The following is a 20,162-nucleotide window of genomic DNA, read 5'->3' on the forward strand; positions in this document are numbered from 1 at the left end:
TTTTAACCTCCACAACATTATGTTATCCAGTTTGTTATCATCACATCCTTATTACAACATTAAAAATGTAAAGGTTGCGCGTTTTGCTTGCGTTCTGACAGAAAGGATATAGGTTATTTCTTAAAAAAGAAAAATAGCGTTTTCAGCTCCGAATGTTTTAAAAGGAAATCATAGATTAAATTATTTAAGTTAGGTGTGAAAATTAGAGGAATAATTAAGACCCATAATCGTGCTCAACACGATTTCTTGACATTTGCGTTCACAGCCAAGTATCGGTTAAACCAGGATTAACGACCTTTTCCAAGTCGAGGGCAAAATCTAAACTCTGAACAGTATTTGTTGGCCTTAAATTTTAACTGTCAATTATGTTGTTAAAATGCCTAGTGTTTATTCATTCTAATACAGAGGTTCTCAACCAATGGGCCATGTCTCACTGGTGGGCCATAAGAACATTTGAGGGGGGCCACAAACCAATTTAAAAAAGCTAGACTTAGTTTTATTTGTGTCACTATATTTAAATTTACAGGAATAATGGCTTGGGGAGGAATTAAAAAGGAATGTAAATTTATTGTTCAGCCGCAGGTATAGCACTAATGGTTCAGTCGCAAGTATCACTAATGCCAGTTGAATAAATAATTTGTTTTGATATATGTTCTGCTGTGTTTTGTTCTAAACATACTTTACAGTTATTTCTTTCATAAAAAATTAGTGGGACACAGAATTTGTTTGCAACGTAAAAAGGCCACGAAAGAAAAAAGGTTGAGAACCACTGTTATAATATAACGACTATCAAGAGTAAGCCTCGTTCTTTTTGTTGAAAATGAGTCTAACTATAATTTTATTTAAAATTTAGGAAAGCGTTCGGGCGAAAAAAGGCGTTAAGCGAAAAAATGCGTTTACGCATGGTCACCATGAAAGGTGCAATGGAAATACATTGAGTTAAAGATACCTGGACAAGATAAGAGCAAAGCGCGAAAAAATTACCTTTACGAATAGTTAAAATGGTAAAATACGAGGAATGGTCTTCTACCCAGTTTATATATTTATGTTTTGCTTTTTAATGTCAAACGCTCATATTTTTTGCGCTTTTTAATGTTTCTATAGATCCCTATATTTTATGCTAAATTAAAAATAATCCTAGATCCGCGCCTGTATTACAAACATATACAGTGTGGTTTTATTTACAAAACTAAATAGCTAACAAAAATGGTACTGCAACTATTTTAGCAAACTCAAAAAGCAACAATCAAATATCACACTTAGACCCATGCTGTTCATCGTTTATTTTTATTATATAGGGCCAAATCAACAAGCGCAGCACAGAACAGAACACACAGGAAAGTATCAGCCGTTAATCAACTTTACAGTCGGGTATGCATTGTCACTTCCACTAACATTAACCTATTGCAACAAATCTAAGCGTCGCTCTGTGTATGCACGATTGCATCAATTTACGCCGATTTGTCACAAAATACGTGTAGCCCACATAAGCATAACTAGGTAAATGATTTTGTTTACTGTGCTCTCTAACGGCACATGTTTCGAGGGCTAAAATATTGTATTGTCTGTTTTATTTTAGGAATAATGAGATTTTACTTCTCGATATAGTTTTTGGTCTACAGTACGATCAAAATGCAGCAAATCACGAAAGTTCTTTCTACCTTGTGCACAGTCGATGTTTGATGTTTTATTTGTTTACTGTGACATCACATTGAACCACTTAGTAAAAATACTAGTAACGGTACAATGGTCAAGTTCGCACGTAAGAGTTATACATTGTGTTAATTTTCGTGATTGGTATTCTAAAAATTAAATTGTTGCGTCATGTAAACGTCATTAGACGACTGCTTGCTTTTTAGTGTGGCTATTAGCAGTGATGGGATTCAGCCAGTGGCACCATCGCCGGAACCTGGGGTTGCATCCTTTTCTTGCAACTATTTTAATTTTAAGAATAGGTTGCTAGATAGTTTGGTTTTAAAGAATGTGATAGTGAAAGAAAGCTTTTGTCAGCAAGTCCTGGAGTGATAGAAAATAAGACTTTTTGTTTCAGAACTGGCTAAAAAGTATGACTTTTTGGCGCTGGTCTGGAATCCTACCTCGACGCACATTATTTGGGTTAGGGTGGGTCAAGTATTATTAATAAAGAATGAATATAACAATACCTGAACCACCCGCACCCAAACACTAACTCGCCCCCTAACTCAAATTTTCTGCGTTTATTTTATAACTGTGGTAGGATTCTAGACCAGCGCCGAATTTTGTGATAAAACCAACTGACGAAAAAAATTGAATCCACCGGTTAAGAACCACTGGTGTAAGCCTTCGCTTTGAACAGGTTAACTTTGCAATATAAGAAAAATGGAGTTTGAAACGTTGCACTTAAACGTGTTAACGTGGTTGAGTGCAAAAAGCGCATTGCTGATGTTTCTACCATTGTTGTGGCTCTACTGGTACAGAAGACCGAATTCGAGATTTCCTCCTGGACCAAGGGGTGTTCCCATTTTGGGAGCCATACCCTACCTGTCTAAGTATCCAGCGAAAGACTTTAAAAGATGGAGTTTAGAGAAAGGGGAACCTGTCATTTCTGTTCGCCTCGGTCGCGAAGAAACTGTCGTGTTAAATACATTCGATTCAATTAATCAAGTAAGTACATGTTTGATTCAACGAGGACGGATTAATATTGTGTGCAATTTGCTTACTGTGGTGTTGAACACATTTACTGTTATGTTAAACACATTTGATTCAATTAATCAGGTACAGGTAAGTATACGTTTGACTCAATAAGGATGGATTAAAATTGTGTGCGAATTTATTCTGTTTTTTCAGTGTTTTGTCAAAAACAGCTCTAAAAGCTCGGGTCGGCCGCGTAACGAGGTGTTCAATATAGTAAAGCAGGGAAAAGGATTTGTTAATTTGGATTACGGCGAAGTCTTCAAAGCTCAAAGGAACTTCGGATTAAAATGTTTGAAAAAGTAAGCATTTGAAAACTTTTAAACAAATCTTAAGAGATGACAAACGTTCAAGCACCACTTTTAATATAGTTTGTGTTATTTGTCGGCAACTTCACAATTCGAGAAATGTTGAACTTACAACAGTAAAGTTTTTTACCAAAAATATTTTAGAATATAAATTTATATTTGTAAGATATACTAATTATTTTTTTGGAAATTAAATATGTTTAATATGCTTTTATAAATTACCTAAATGCCTGGCACTATGTATGTCAATGGCGACCAGCGCAGTCGCTATGCTGTACCTATCAGTACCACTGCTATAGTCAATTATTGAGCATTAGTTTTACTAAGACGTTCTTTTAATTTTAATAGAAAATGTTATTCTATATTACTAAATAATCCTTGACCTTCACACCTAACAGCACCAATTAAGAAGAAATTAAAACTTATCTAGACGGAATTTTCGTATATTTTTCGCTGTGATTTACTTGCTGAGACTATACTCCAAATCCACGAGTCTCAGTTAAAAAACGCAGCTGTCCAATTTTAAAATAAAACGCTTCTCCTTTTTTATTTTTTAAAAACTAAATATGCTTTGCGTGGTGATAATCCGACACTTTTAGACTAGGGGCCGCATGAGAAACAAAAAAAATGTTGCGGCGAGCCAAACCAAAAAGAGAAGCTAAAATAAATTAATAATATTTGTACAAAACATTAAACATATATGTATTTTATTGTTTAAAAAGTTGTAAAATGAAGGCAAAGATGATTTTTCCTTACAAGTGACAAACATTCAATAAAAAATAAATTCAAGGTAACAAAACGTACGTCGGCCTGGTTTTACAGAAAAACACATTAAGAAAAAAGTCATGGCGCGGGTTTTTTTGTTTGACGTACCTCCCGCAAGCCATAGTTTTTTATAGTCGAATGTCATGCTCTGTCCAGATATTAAACTCTATTATAAACAACGTTTTCAATATCAGTCACGCAAGAAAGCAGTTAGAAAATCAATATCTCTATTGACAAAACTTGCTAAATAAGTTTGTCCTTGACATACGTGACGGGATGGTACCTAACAAACGCTTAGGTGCTTCTCATAGTATCGTTTGCTCCTCTTCAATAACCATTTACTCACTCACACGTTATGTACTAACTTAAATCTAATTTAGTCATCTGTTTGCAGCAAAGGTTTGGGAAAGAAATTGCTCGAAAATGAGGTAAACGCGGAAGGAGACATTTTCGTTGAATATATAAAAGAAATTAAAGGACCAGTTAACTTTAAGGTAAACACAAACATTCTCAACTAAGTTTGCTTCGTATGAAATAGAATGTTCAATAAACGCGATATGCCTTTCAGAAATATCTTTATTTCGCAACGGCAAACGTGATATCCAAAACAGCGTTGGGTAAAAGATATCAGTATGACGATCCGGATTTTCAAAAGCTCCTGTTAACGATGGGCCATCTGTAAGTTTTCTTGTAATATTTTTACTTGCTTTGAAATATTTCATTACGATAATTATTCCCGATATTTTGGGTATAAGTCGTCCGTTCAGATACCACATCACGTTTTTAACATTAGCCCGTCAGATATACCATGTTACTAAACTTGTTTAGGCAAACGGTATGTTTTCCAGGTGACACGCCAAGATTTGTTCCTGGGCTAGAAACGTAGGCACGTTGTTGTTTTCAAATAAACCGTTTTAAAGTGAAAATCTATACTGTGATCGTAAGCCATAAATGAAATGCACGCATCACAACCGATATCCCCTTATATGGAACGAATTCTTATATGATTACTTGGCATTGTAGGTTTAGGCTTTGATTCTATATTATCTGACATATTATCTGATGATGTTTTTTAGTACTTTAATGCAGTAAAAACAATAGATCATAGAAAATGTTTGAGATCACGTTTTCACATGTTTAAACCTATCCAGTTTTGAAATTACTAAAAAAACGTTTTCCGGAATAATGGAAAATGTTTAAGCCTTTTGGTAAGAAAAGTTTATTTTCAAAAAAGTTTACGGGAAATTTTTTTATATTTTCTCACCGGAAAGGCTTGAAACTTTTTTTTAGTAATTCTAAAACTGATTGCGGAAAAAAGTTATACTATTCTTGGGAGATGAGATCATAAATTTACGCAATAACAGTTTAAAAAAGCAACCCCAGGAAACCTGAGGCTGTCGTTTGATGTCGTGCATAAATATGCTACTTAAATGTTGGTTTAAATATATTCAATGGCTCAATGGCTTGGTAAAACAACACTATTTTTTACGGGCACGGTAATCTTCCAAAAATTGTTTATTTTACTGGAACGAACACAGCATTTCTAATAGCTGAACGCCGTTCCGGACCCTTTCGGCTTACTTTCACCAATCAATATGTCCCATCGTAATATTTTTATTTTTAGATTTTCTCACCCCAATGATTCCCCGAAAGTGGCATTACTCTCGAGGTTTCACTCACTCCGCTTCTTTTCTTCCTTTTCCGCTGCGTTACATCGTCACAGCGAAAGAATGAAACTCCTATTTGGTATAAATCAGGGGTGTCCAACTCAAACATGCCGGCGTGACAATTTTTATTTTATAACTTCTTCCCGTGCCAAAGTTTCGTAACCGAACCAGTTCTTTTTAATCATAAAAGGTCTTTTTTACCAAAAATAAGAACGTTTATTTAAACTTGAAAATATATTGTGAACAAACAATGGTATATTGTGAACAAACAATGGTATATTGTGAACAAACAAATTGGCTGTATAACAATTTCTTTGTTCACAATATACAATTGTTTGTTCACAATATACCATTGTTGGTTCACAATGTCGCGTGCCACATTTGACACGCGTGCCGCTTGTTGGACACCCCTGGTATAAATAGACACACGTATTCAATGTCGTCAATTGGTTTGTTCGTTTGTTAATAAAAAGTTTTGCTACAATTAAATGGCGTGGCAGACTTCAAAGTTCCATGAGCATCTAATCTCAAACAACTTAAATTTGGGTAGAAAATATAAGGCTGTTATATTCTAACGGATGTTTAGAATAAAAATGGTATGAATAAATAATTAATTTTAAAACAATTCTAGTAAACTTGAAAAAAAAATTAAAAAAACGTGTCGCTTGTTAAAAATAGTTCCGAAGCTGCTGTGCTGTAAACTTATAGTTGAAAAAACTTTGCTGGCTGCCAAAAAGTAATTCTCGTGTATTGTGTAACGTACCATTGCACAGGTTGGATATTAAACTAATTACAAATATAATTACTGTAGATGTATACAGCCGTAGGTTCATGTTCCGAAATTTGGATAGGGCCTAGAAAATATCCCAGATTTATGATATAGAGATTGAAATAAGAATTAAGGTCTGTCTATCCTTATACGAAATAATACCACGTCGATCGTGATCTTGTACATTTTTGCAGACGTAATGCAACAGAACATTGAAGAACATAGGAGGAATCTTGATGAACATAACCCTGGTGATTACATTGATGCTTTTCTGGTAGAACAAAAAACTGGACAAAACTCAAAAGAAAGAGGATTTACTGTGAGTAGCCTAGTTTAATACCTTTTTTAGCGAGACATCAGAATATACTACATTACTACGCGCTACTCAGAACACCATTTAAATCAATGTTACACCCTTTCAGTCCGCGACCGACTTTCAATTGTCATTTCTTCTATTACTAAATCAGTAAACCCGTTTCATTGTAAGCTAAATTTCGCATAGCAAACAATGAAAATATATGAATAGTATGTAATAGGTTTTTGTGACTATTATTTAATGTGATTAAGCCGATTTGGATGAAATATATTTCATTAAAGCGCTTCAGTCATTTTTCCCGCTTTCAGTCATTTTTTTTCAAACACTGAACGGCAAATTTCGTTAAAAACAGTCACTTAGGGGGGCACTTAGGTCATTTCTCTGCAAAAGCGTAGAGAAAAGAAAACTTAAATTGTTTGTCAAAATAAAACGTAAAGAGTTGCGAAAAGAATAAAATATTTTATGACTAGGTTTTGAAATACCTATATTGTATAGCGAATAACCACCTTGTTGATGGCGTGTAATGGTTGGCGCTGTGTTTAGCCTGTTGTCTATTCGCAGGATCACCAGCTGGCAATTGCCTGTCTTGATTTGTTTATTGCTGGATCCGAGACATCCAGCACAACCCTTTGCTGGTTGTTTGTATATTTCCTAAATTTTCCGAAATATCGCGAATTGATTAAAAATGAGACTCTAGAAGTGTTAGGTAAGTACTTAGGGTCAAAATCAATCATTGAGTGAATCAGTAAACCAATTAAAGATTGTTTTGTGTCATGAATCACGTAATATGCAACTAAACTGAATGAAAAAGAACAGCTGGTTCAGTGATCTCAATTGACTGTAAGCGTGACTTTTTAGGTTTATCAGGTTTACCAACCATGGAAAAAAGAATCGACATGCCAGTGACATGTGCTTTTATCCAGGAGGTTATGAGGATTAAAACAATCGCACCTTTGGGAGTTCCTCATAAATCAACGGCGAGCATTGAAATAGACGGATACGTTATTCCGAAAGAAACAAAAGTAATAAATCAAACCTTTTCACGACAACATTTCGATAACAAACTTAGCCAAAATTCTGAACAAAAGTCTCTGCGAGTTACAAAACATAATATAATTTCCGGAAGCTGATTGTAAACACGACATAACATAGCCTTTTTTCGAAAAGTTGGACAGTTTTGCTGGACTGCAATTTTCCTTTGGAGTTAAGTTTACTCAATATCTCATTTAAAAATCGTTGGTTACAAGTTGTGGTACACTGAAGGGTTGTCATTCATAATTTTTTTTCAGATATATTCCAACTTGCATGGAGCACACATGGACCCGAAAACATGGCCGAACCCAGAAAGTTTTAATCCGCATCGACATATCGACGAAAGTGGAAAGTTTGTACCGTCAAACAAAATTATACCGTTTTCTATTGGATCTCGTTTCTGTCTTGGAGAAAGTTTGGGACGAGTTGAAATTTTTGTGTTCTTTGTAAAAATCGTTCAAAAATTTAACGTACGATGCCCTAATGAGGACCGCTTGCCGCCAATCGACGAGGAAATTATATCATCTTCCCTCGTTACTCCATTGGAATGTATATTGTCACTTTCATCAAGAAAATGAGTGGTGGTTTAATATATAAAGAACTGTATGTTTTCTTCTGAAGTAAATTGGAACATAATTATTATTATTAATATTATTGTTTTTGACTTTTCCTATATTTATTATATTACTATCGTATTATCTTATTATACCATATGTTTTTTGTCATTATCTTTGTTGAGAGTTCCGCTGTGCTCAAACAACTCTTTGAATATTCGTTCAACTATATAGTGTAGAAATATACTATTGGATAATTCTTATTAAATTTACTGCTAACATCCTTGACGTCGAACACAATTATAAACATAACGTTCGGTGTAGCTCTCAAGTATAAAACTGATATGTGATGACGTGATAGCCTGGGGAAAATGGGACATGGTAACAAAAAACAGCATTTTTTAGAACGTATTTTTACCGGTTCGACATACTTGCAAAATTTATCTATACGGAACGACGTTCCAAAATGTGCCGGGTTTATTTTTCCTACTATGTCTAACAAATCCTTTAACTCAGGGGTCGGCAACCTTTATGGTCCTGCGGACCGGTGTGAAACTTGAAATTTTTCGCGGACCGGCTTTAAAAAACAACAAAATGTAATTTATTACAACCTTTTTTCAATGAACTAATTTAAATGCATACGTTTGTTTCTTTTCTGTCTGAACATCAAAATAATAAATCATTTTGACACACAGGTGTTTTTTCGTTTTTTTTCACAGAGCAGTTTTGAACGCGAGAGCTTGATACTAATTGCGATTTTTTCTCATACCAATCAATCATGGAGAATGTTTAAACGAAAGTTAATGTGTTTATATAAAATAACTACATTTAACTGTTTTTGACTTATTTCTTAGATTTTGGGTTTTTTACGTACTGTTTAAGTTTAAATAAAAGTTTTAATCTGGCAACCCTGCTGCGGTGGTCGGCAACCGTTGGTCCGCGGACCGGTGCCAGGTTGCGAGGAGTTCGTTACCGGTCCGTAGCAGGGTTTAGATTTATTTGTTTTTATTTAAACCCAAAATGTACGTAAAAACTGGAAACAAGTCAAAAACAACTAAATGTATTTTTATATTGAAAACACATTAACTTTGGTTTTAATTAAAAAATATATGATAAAAAATCACATTTAGTATCAAGCTGTAATGAGGTTCAAAATAGTAGTGTGCTGTGGCCGCATAAGCTATACAGCACGTCACAACATCAAAAATGCATATTAAATTGTCAAATCTAACATCTCGTAATATATCGAAAAATGGGCTAAAATATCATCTTTCTTTGATGTTCAAGCGTGCTCACCCTAAAGTGCAATAGAATAAAATCATGGAAATAATGTTTATAAACAATGTCCCACAATAAAATGATTGATTATTTTGATGTTCAGGCAGGAAAGTTTTAGAAAATAACGTATGCATTTCAATTGGTCATTGAAAAAAGTGGTAGTAATTTCCTTTACTGAACATTTGTTGTTTTTTAAGGCCGGTCCGCGACAAAATTTCAGCCCTGCTTTAACATATAATTTATAACCTATTTTATCAGGGTTTAATTATTCCACAATTGTTAAATCGTTTTATTTCCTTAACTCCTGTAACTTTTTTTATAACTTGTATTCAAGCCATCGTAAAGTTCCTTCCACCTTTTGTAATAATGAAAGGTTTCAAACAAGTTCCATTTAACACGTTTGCTAAAACTCGAAATGCTATTTTTTTAGCTAAACAAGGCCAATGCTATGCTGAAATGTCAAATTGTAAGTTTCAAAAAAGTATTATCATCAACTTGAATGCAAAATTACGTTTTATAACACCAAGGATATATTTTTAATACATGTTTTAATACCCCAAACAATTTGAATACATCTATGCCTATACGGCCCAATCTGTGGTAGTTTAATAAAATTACGAATTAAATATTTTAACAGTTTTCTGGTTTAAATACAAACACGAACTTCGTTGTTCATATGTGATAGATTATTTAGGCAATAGATAACAGGTTTAATTTATTTAGTAAGATAGCTCATTGGCCTTATAAATGCTATTTACAAAGATGACACACATGCCACAGGTTCATAAATGAGTTTTGTTAAACCAAATATCAAAACGAACCAATCAACATCGTGTAAAAGTCACTCAATTGCCACTACACGGACAATTATATTCGCAAATGACACCTTTTTTTCGTCTTCTGCAATTGTTGTCATCTATCCCGTAGTACCGGTACCCATCATTTCGATAGATGAAGGCACAATCGGCATTACCACCACCGATGTTGTTAGGTTCTCCAGGAAAATAGATGCTGTTTTCGGGAGTGGACGCGACTCCGTCAACCCAAATCCAAGTTCCCTCCTTAGCAGAATCGGTTAGTCCGATCCAATAGTGATGTGAAGTTCCCAAGGGGCGTAAAAGATTGTCAAAAATGTACCTGTAACAAAGCAGAATAAGGAATATATAGTGCGATGTTATGCCGCTAGAGATTTGGAATTTCCTTAAATGTGAGAGTTTACCATAACTTAAAGCATTGAACCATTTTCTTTGCTGCTCGTACCCCTTTATCAGGCCAGAGCGTTCTTCGTACCCAAAAAAACTTCTGATGGAATTTTTCAGATATATATTGCTAAATTACATTGATTTAATAACTTAATTTAAAGTTAAACCGGTAGTTCACTAAGAACTGCAATAATAAAACAAATGTAAATATTAGTATTCTGTTTGTCACTGCTCAGTGAGATATTTGTTGCTGCTTCTTTGATAAAAAGGCAGCACGTACATCATTCTCTGCAGTTGAAAAAACGCATTGCTATAAGACAATGAGGTTGCTTGACATGAATTATTTCTAGCTAATTGATTGTTTTTTCAAAGCAAAGATTGTAATGGCATAATATCAGTTACATCTCCAAAACAAAACTGTAGTGTGAAATCTGTTATTAGAGGGAATCCGTGGCCGAAGGGTCTTTCGTTTAATCTCGTACCCCCAAGGGATACTAGTACCCCCAATTGGGAATCCCTGCACTAAACTGATATCGAAATTGTATAGGCTAAGATTCTTTACTTGCGTATAACTGGGTTTCTTAGTCCATGTGTTGCCAAATCGGCTCCAATCGACTTGCAGTAAGCTCTTGCCGCCGACCAAGTTCTTGTAGAAGTATCGACGTGGTATTGTCGAGATATCATTCCCATTACAAGGTCTGAAAGAAAATGAAAACTAAAGGAATTTGTAGTTTTGCATAAACACGGATGATGGTCAGTTCACGAGAATCATATTAAGCTATTTTCAAGCTTGAACGTTCCAAACAAAAATATAGCTTGCATTTTGTTGTCAAATTAGTTATTGTGCAATTGGTCGTCTATATTTCAGCAAATTTTAGTCTCAATAATTTTTGGGAATTGCACAATTTTATGTTTTACCTGTTAGTGACTGAATCTTCAGATTCTGTTGTTCGAGTTCCGTTCGGTTTTGTACCCCAGGGGATCCTGGAGGACCCCTCAAACCATCGAAGCCCCTCTCTCCTTTCGGTCCTTGCTTTCCTGGTCTTGCCACTGAACTTGTGTTGGGACAACTGGATTTCCACAATGATCGAGCAGGTTTGCATAGTAGGAGTTCATCATCACTTTGACCACTTATTGCACATCCTATGTATAAAATGCACAACACAACTGACACTATTGGATGTTGCATGATTTACGCTCAGCAATTAAATGAAGGCTTGATTCATGCAACAAGTGCTTTATGGCCGCTTATTGCAACACAATCGTTTAACTGCTTCCGGGCATTAGGCTAATTGCCAGTAAAGCTTATCGCTCCCATTCAGCAGCTTTATGTTCGCCTTTAGCCTATACTTGTGATTGCTTTAGAGTTCATTTGGCGCTTACGATATTGCCTGCATTTTATGACGATGCATGTATTGCTAAACAAACAAAATTATATTTATTTTAATAAAGACCCGATGTGTGTTTCATTTATATAAATGTGTACTATAGCGAAATTCGTATAACTTTGTGTTGCACAATATGCAACATTTTGAAATATTTAACAGTAAAATAAACAACAACTACCCTAAATCACCGCGCATGGAGAATACACATAGACGCCGGTCAACTTTTTTTGTTTGAGGTATTGACGGCGAGCTTTTTGTGACGCCACTAAAACAACAGGGGTGGAACTTGATTCTTGTTCGTAGGGCTGTTAAAATTGAGTTACGTAATGTCATAAAACAATTAATCTTAAACGTGTTGCTTTCGAGCGAAAATCGTGCGCAAATATGCAGTAAAACCCAGGCCTTTAATTTGCGTATAACCTTTTTCTATCACGCCCTCATTTTGAATTGTCCTATGCCTGTATCATTTAGAACAATGTTTCGTATTTGTCGATTTAGTGAGATAACATAAAAATACTAAAGTCGATTCCCAATCGCGCAAAGCACAAAACTGAAGCAGGCGGTTTAATTGCAAGTCTCATTGAACTAATTTGCCTCGGCCAATCAACCTCGCTATTGCTTCAATAAGTATTGTTGTAGTCTGATTACAAATCCACAAAGTTTTTGTTGGCTATTATGGACAAGCCGGCAAATGCCGGCAAGCACAACCACTTACTGTATTGTCTAGACAAGACTGGTTATATTGATATAAGGTTTCGCATATATAAGTTAAAAGTTTGCATGAAAGAGGAAAGGCGACACCAAAAAGCGGAAATGATTTATAATCCAGCGCCTTTTTGGCAGCCTGGAACTTTAACAATAACGCGTTCACACAGGTGAAATACTTTTATCTATAACGGAACTATGTGTCACGATATAACATTATTCATGTGTGAAACAGCCGAATGCTTTGTTCTCAGTGTAACAGCGAGTGTTTGGTAAAAGGCGTGAAAAAGTGACAAATCATAAATCGTAACATATTTGATAAATACACAATACTATAAATTCCAAATTATCCACTAATTATTACCTATGACGCTACAAAACAAATTACGAATATTTGGTTTAAATTAACCCAAGGTTAATTTTTATTAATTAACCCAAGGTTAATTTAAGACAGAGCACGGCGCATTTGCCTTCTAACCAGCTGATTTTCACCAATATGTTTTGAGGGCCAAAAGCTCCACGGCTCTAAGGCTACATAGAAACTGCGTAAACAATTTAAAATCTACATTTAGTTTATCTTATTTCACAAGGTGTTAAACACCTTAATACAATTTTCATATACATAAGAGATTCGTGCGAACGGCAGTAGTGGAACCTATTAACGCTAGCCTTTTGACACACTAAACAAATATGTAGAATCAATTATTCAGGGACTTTTTGTCAGTTATCCAAGTTCTCAATTTGTAGTTTAAATAGTTCCGTTATTACAGCCCGTTTCAATAAAATGTTTATTTTTAATGGAAAGAGAACTTGCAGTGGTATATGCAGAGAGAATTTAACTAAAAATGTCAACAAACAGGGAAACAACAAAAATTCGCCGAAAACGTGGGAATTTTCGAAGTAAATTGTGAGAATTGGCAAGGAATATAGTTTAAGGGAGGGCATGGTCTGCTGCCGAACAATTCTGTACAACTTTAATATCCATTAAGGGTACCTGGTTATTTATTATAACATAATTTAAATCGGTAGTAAAATGTAGCCTTCATAATTAAAAGGGGTTCAAACACCGTATAATCTAGTAAAACTTAAAAACTTGTAAATGACAAAATCGTGAACCAATTGTGCAGTTGCTTAACTACACATGGGTAATTTGTATGTAAAGTAGCCTAGACGACAACACAGGGCAGCAAAAAATAATGGAACCATTAGAAAAAAAATAATGTGCTCAGAATAAGGGAGCACACCCTTAAGGTGGCGAGCCTCCCGGTTAACAACCACTCGTATAATTTAACAAAAATTGGACTTTGTACAGTTTAGGATTCACGTGGTGAAAAATAACATAGTAGCTTAAGCATATGCATAGTGCCTAATTATGACCCTAATTATGAAGAAAAAAAACACATGTTTACAGAATGAAGAATTCCTTACCAGTGAAAGACCTGTCTCGCAAATGTTTCTTTGCAAAAATAAGCTCATGCGTTTTTTCTTCATATACAGTTGGTATACGCTTTGTTAATGGGCATGTTTTTGTCAATTAGATCTTGTAATGGGAATGATATCTCGGCAATATCACGTCGATACTACAGAAAGAACTTGGCCGGCGGCACGAGCTTATACTGCAAGTCGATCGGTACCGATTTGATGACACACGGATTAAGAAACCCGATTATACGCAAGTACGTTTCAAGTTTTTTTTGACTTACAGGGTTGGGTGTTTGTATGTTAATAAACCAACATTTCGTAACAAACTATCAACATTTTTGTTTATTGCTTGTTTTAAATTATGTTTATTGCTTGTTTCAAGTTCTTATTTGCCACACATAGGTAGATCTGATCAAGTACAGTTGTGAGAAAGCTTGGCAATGTTAGATTGCCTTTTGCCGTCTAATGATACAAGCATTTATCACAACATTATCCGATTGTGTTCCAAAACCGAATCAATTTTCCATTTTAAAATGGTTCTTTATTTAAAGGTATATAAATAAATGATTGTTTATCAAATGCAACAGCTTGCGTATAAGAAGTTTAACTGCAACAGACTTGATAACCTCTCCATTTTTTCCCTTTAATGTTTAACTTTGAAACCACAAACACACATCCTAACTCACTTAACCCTTACGCCAATCAGTCAGTCAGTCAACGCATTGCGTTTCAACAGACAAGTATGCAGCTTGAAACTTTAGAATTGAATTTATCAACGTGGGTTACTGTGCGAACCGCATTGCTAATGGTCGTACCATTGTTGTATTTCTTCTGGTACAAAAGACCACATTCGAAGTTTCCTCCTGGGCGAAGGGGAGTTCCTGTTTTTGGAGTAATTCCTTTTTTGTCTAAATTTCCAGCAAAAGACTTCAAAAAATGGAGCCTAGAAATTAATCAACCAGTTTTATCGGTTCGACTTGGCGGCAAAGAATGTGTGGTTTTAAATACATTTGAGTCCATCAATCAAGTGAGTTTGTCGGCTGGTAATAATGACATAGTTTTGTGAACCTTTTGTATTTTTATTAAGTTGTTTACTTTACAGTGTTTCGTAAAGAATAGTCTTATTAGCTCCGGTCGACCGAATATCAAACCGTTTTCTACAGTAACGCGAATGAATGGGATTATAAATAAGGACTTCGACGAAATTTTTAAAGCCCAAAAACATTTTGGGTTGAAATATTTGAGAAAGTAAGTTAAAATTTAATTTAATGGCACGCATATGAATGTTAATACAACAGTTTTTCTTTTAAAACGTTCATTTTCAATTTTTCTTGCTACAAATCTATAAGCAAAACTATTTTAGTCGATAAATTTGTAATATTATTATTATTTTTAAATTGAATTTCGGGTCTAAGCTTGTTCCAGCACTGTCAGTTGTTGTTCTTTCATCTATATCGTAAGATTAAGATCTAAACAAACTTGTTTCAGATCTTTTTACAGTTTTTGGGGTCTGTTTGAATTAAAACTACGTATTTACAAACGCGGTACCTTATGACAAGAAAGGGGATTTACCGATGTAATTTGCATGTTCGTTGTCAGAAATGCAATTTTAAATAAAATAAACGCACTAACTTAGGTATAGTTAATAATGTATCGTTCAATTTTGGAAATAATTTTAACTTAGCTCTTTCGGGTTAAATTTTCCAATTTAATAAATATTGAGGCAACTTCATTTAAAATATGTAAGCCTAAATTAAGGACGGATTAACCTGAAACACTACTGACAGGTTAGCATTTATCCTTCCATTTTCAAGCCAAAACAAAGAAAAAAATCCGTTCGGCTTAAGGTTCCGGTTTCTATATTCGAAAGAATCTAAATTAGTAATAAATCAGCGTTTAGTTTTGTTTTGTTAACCTTGTTGCTGACAACCTTAATATGGTGCTACATTGCGGTAGGTATAAGTTTATGTAGAGTTTTTCCACTTTGGTGGTCAGCAAGCACTTTTTTATGGTTTTTATCCTCAGCAAGGGATTAGGTAAAAAATTGCTAGAAGATGAAGTGAATGCTGAGGGAGACATTTTCGTTGAACACATGGCAAATATGGAGGGTCCTGTCAAATTTAAGGTAAATACAAATATTTTCTTAATTTTTCGCTGCATAGGCTATTAGTAAGAATCTTAAGCAAACATGACATGCATGCTACATTCAGAAATACTTATACCTGCTGACTGCAAATGTGATATCCAAAACAGCTTTGGGTAAAAGATACGATTATGACGATCCAGAATTCCAAAAGCTTCTTTTTACTATGAATCAATTGTAAGTATGTTATAAAGTAAAAATGTTGATGTTTAATTCTGGTAAAATTTGGTAAGTTTTCGCACAATGCTTATATTTTAAATCTAAAGAGAGTTCCACAACACAACAAAAAAGTGATTACTGTTACGTTAAGTAACGTCTTAATTTATAATGTCGAAGGTTACAAGTACAGGGACACTTATATTGTTTTCTTATAAGCACTTTGTTTGTTAACTAATAGTCATATAATACAAACAAACCGAGGGCGTTTTGCAGATTTTCTGACCCAAATGATTCTCCCAAGGTTGCACTTATGGCGTTGTTCGCTCCACTTATGTACATCCCCCCATTTTCTGGTGCCATGCGTCGGTTTACGGAAGAACTGAAGTATATATTGGGTGATAACGCTATAGCAAGCGATTAATAACACTTTCTTCAGTAAATTCAAACAAAATTTTGGAAGATTACCCATTAAAAAAAAAGGATTTTATGAAAGCTATTGTAATATTAATTCTATGTAATTCATATTTGCTCAAACATAGTACCATCGTACCATTTGATAAAATATTAGACGTTTCAAATCCGTTAACGATTCCCCACCGTGTTAATAATTCAGACGTAATGCAACAAAATATTAACGAGCACAAGAAGAATTTCGATCAAAACAACCCCAAAGATTATATTGATGCTTTTATGCTCGAACAAAAACTTGGGAAACAGGCAAAAGAACTGGGATTTACAGTGAGTAACTTTTTATAAAAAATGTAAATATACATATTAGAAGTAGAAATACATATATTTTTTTTATAATTAATACAAGTGTTTTGACATGGCTGTATAGGTGTTCGCGACAAGCGAAAACATAACTCGACATGCAAAATTTCTTTAACTATAATTGAGTATACCAACCCGAATGTATCACTCTTCGAGAAAATGTATTCTTAAATCTACTTTCCTTTACACTGAACGTTTAACCATATTTGCGAGGCATGACTATGCAAAAAGTAGAGTTGAAGTTGTGGTTAAGCCTGGCTTATCGCCATGTTCAAGATAACACGACCTAATGCGTCATTTTCTGCTGCGTTCGTGCTACTTCACGTGTTATACGCCTGCGAAACTAGATGATGTGGTGATTTGTACCTGCACCAATACACAATAAAAGGATGGTTGGTACAATTTAACAAACTTGTTATTTATCCGCAGGATTTTCAGCTGGCCGTGGTCTGCCTTGATTTGTTTGTCGCTGAGTCAGAAACGTCGAGCACAACACTTTGTTGGCTATTCGTTTATTTCTTAAATTATCCAAAATATCAACAGCTAATCGAAAACGAGATTGCAGAAGTTTTAGGTGAGTTTCACCGATTTACGATAACCACAGAAACCTTCTGCTTGCGCTCTTATTCAATCCATGAATGATGAACGACAAATAACTTTTAAAGATCACTGGAATAAAGACTGACATCAAAAGCCTGGCGACAAAATAATTATATTTATTAGTTTTAAATATACTTCCATTATTATGACAAAATTATTTCATTTCCGGTCGTGTAATAAACGTCTTATGTCGTACATTTGTAGTTGACTTTATTCAAAGCTAAAAAAATCTATGGTTCTTGAAGTTAGAGTATAATGATTTTGTCAGTAGCCGAGGAATTTTATTTTTATATTAACTATTTTTAGTTTCTAACTTTTATTTTTTAGGTTCATCAGGTTTGCCAACTATGGCCAAACGATTGAATATGCCAGTGACATGCGCATTTATCCAAGAAGTTATGAGGGTTAAAACACTAGTACCCTTGGGAGTGTCCCATAAATCAACAGCAAATATCGACATGAATGGATGTGTTATACCAAAAGGAACACAAGTAATACTTGTAAAACCTAACATTTAACAAAAATTTACTTTTGTAAAGTATAGATAGATAAATAAATATATAAAACGCCTAAGTTTAGTCGAAGCTGGATATATGGTTGCCATCTAAAAAATATCGCCAATATTCATATTGAAAAAGAGATAATAGCAGTTGGTTTACTGAATATTTGCTTAACTGTTTATTTCAACTTAAAAATATTAACTATTTAACGAAATATAGATATTTTCCAATTTGTACGGAGCACACATGGACCCGGAGACTTGGCCAAACCCGGAAAGATTTGATCCACATCGACATATCGACGAAAATGGAAAGTTTGTGGCGTCGAACAAGATCATACCGTTTTCTATTGGATCTCGTTTCTGTCTTGGAGAAAGTTTAGGCCGTGTTGAAATTTTTGTTTTCTTCGTAAAAATTATTCAAAAATTTCACGTTCGGTGTGTCGATAAAAACCGCTTGCCGCCAATTGACAACGAAATTTTAAGTTCTATTGTCGTACCGTCAGATTGTACAGTTTTGCTTTCTTCAAGAGAGTAGTGCGACATTTAATTTTAAATTCGTAATTTGGAGGAGTATTATTGCAATAAAATATTTTGTATAAAGTTTTTTTTTTCACAAATAAATTTGTATCGTGGTAACCAATGTTAACATTAATTCCTTATCTGTTTAACAAAACAATCGTTTGAAGTCGTCGTAAATATAGCATCAGTTTTGGAAACGGCGATTATGCTAAATTCTCTATATCAGGGCTGACAAAAAATATGAGCCTATTCCTATAACACTTAGCTTACTGTTGTAATCGAAGGGGTCACATATCTATCACCACGTTTCTTTCCTATGTACACACATAAACCTTGCTTATAGTTGATTATGATCAATGGTGACAGAGGCGTAGCTAGGGGGGTGCGGTGGGGTACATATGTCCCCGGGCGCCATAATGAGGCTTTCAAAAGCCAAAATATGGCCGATTCTTCTTTAAATATACAATGTTGTATCAAAAAGTGAATCGTTTTTTCGTATAAAGTAAAGTATATTATGTTATTGTTATAGAAAATTTGATTAAACATGGAGGAGGGGTGCCAATTTTATAGTTAGCCCCCGGGCGCAAAATACCCAAGCAACGCCTATGTGTACAGATTAACCACACTTAGTAAGCTATATACATAAACGAGAACGGGGTTAAGCCAAGTAATCGCTATAGAACGGAAGTAAAATTAAAATGGAGAAGTCAAATTAATAAAAAATGCTATGTAATTGCTGTAAATAAACGTCTACTGTACAGCTAGTGTTGTAAAGAAACATAAAAGGATACGAGTCGAATCCTGCAAAAACAGTGACAGATCTGAATTGTCACTGTGAAACCGATTTCAAAATCGCATACGGCCTGCGATGTTCGTTATCGGTAACTTGAGCCAATGTATTTCAGGATAAGAATACTAAAGAGTATTTTAGGTTAAGTTACAAATGAAATATACCATTTTAAAACATGACATATAACCCTTTTTCAGAATTAATAAACGTTGGTTTTTACCGGACCTTTCCACGAGGCATTTTTTTAAGTATAGAGTCTATAGTTGATAATAGAAACAAGATTAACCGTTTTATGAATGGAAATTTATAAAAAAAAATCGGAAGTCACAGGAAGAAATTCAGAAGTCACGTAAAACAAACCTATAATATACCGTATAAACCGCAGTGTTATAAACAAGTCATTCTTAAATGACTTTAAATAAATACCTTGAATAAATAACTCAAGCCTCAGTCCAATCGAGATTTGCCCAAGTCAGGTCCCAGTCAAGTCATAATTAGAAGAAATCGATTCCAAGTCAAACCCTTATCATAAAAAAACGTCAAACTAAGTTAGTCAAAAGTTAGGCTACTGTTTTAGGGTTAAGAAAATATTTCTTTAGTTT

The 20,162-nt window shown here is 34.4% G+C and overlaps 3 protein-coding genes across 3 annotated transcripts; 2 read left to right on the forward strand and 1 right to left on the reverse strand.

The window, feature by feature from the left end:
* Window positions 1-4,158: 4,158 nt before the first annotated feature.
* LOC146140867 (cytochrome P450 2B19-like) lies at window positions 4,159-8,841 on the forward strand. The gene is made up of 7 exons (XM_083391581.1): window positions 4,159-4,237; window positions 4,312-4,421; window positions 5,368-5,489; window positions 6,374-6,498; window positions 7,057-7,201; window positions 7,354-7,517; window positions 7,785-8,841. Exons 2-7 carry the CDS (start codon window positions 4,411-4,413, stop codon window positions 8,103-8,105), a joined length of 888 nt encoding a protein of 295 aa, XP_083247707.1. The 5' UTR covers window positions 4,159-4,237; window positions 4,312-4,410; the 3' UTR covers window positions 8,106-8,841.
* A 1,076-nt stretch (window positions 8,842-9,917) lies between these two features.
* On the reverse strand, window positions 9,918-11,750 carry LOC146140868 (C-type lectin mosGCTL-1-like). Its single transcript, XM_083392727.1, has 3 exons — window positions 11,480-11,750; window positions 11,124-11,259; window positions 9,918-10,496 (listed from the first exon to the last, which is right to left on the reverse strand). Exons 1-3 carry the CDS (start codon window positions 11,748-11,750, stop codon window positions 10,205-10,207), a joined length of 699 nt encoding a protein of 232 aa, XP_083248853.1. The 3' UTR covers window positions 9,918-10,204.
* Window positions 11,751-16,996: 5,246 nt separating this feature from the next.
* LOC146140869 (cytochrome P450 2J6-like) lies at window positions 16,997-18,786 on the forward strand. Its single transcript, XM_083392728.1, has 4 exons — window positions 16,997-17,116; window positions 17,579-17,723; window positions 18,077-18,240; window positions 18,469-18,786. Exons 1-4 carry the CDS (start codon window positions 16,997-16,999, stop codon window positions 18,784-18,786), a joined length of 747 nt encoding a protein of 248 aa, XP_083248854.1.
* The last annotated feature ends 1,376 nt before the right edge of the window (window positions 18,787-20,162 follow it).

This window comes from Ascidiella aspersa, chromosome 6 (assembly GCF_963924565.1).
Source record: "Ascidiella aspersa chromosome 6, kaAscAspe10.2, whole genome shotgun sequence".
Lineage (NCBI taxonomy): Eukaryota > Metazoa > Chordata > Ascidiacea > Phlebobranchia > Ascidiidae > Ascidiella > Ascidiella aspersa.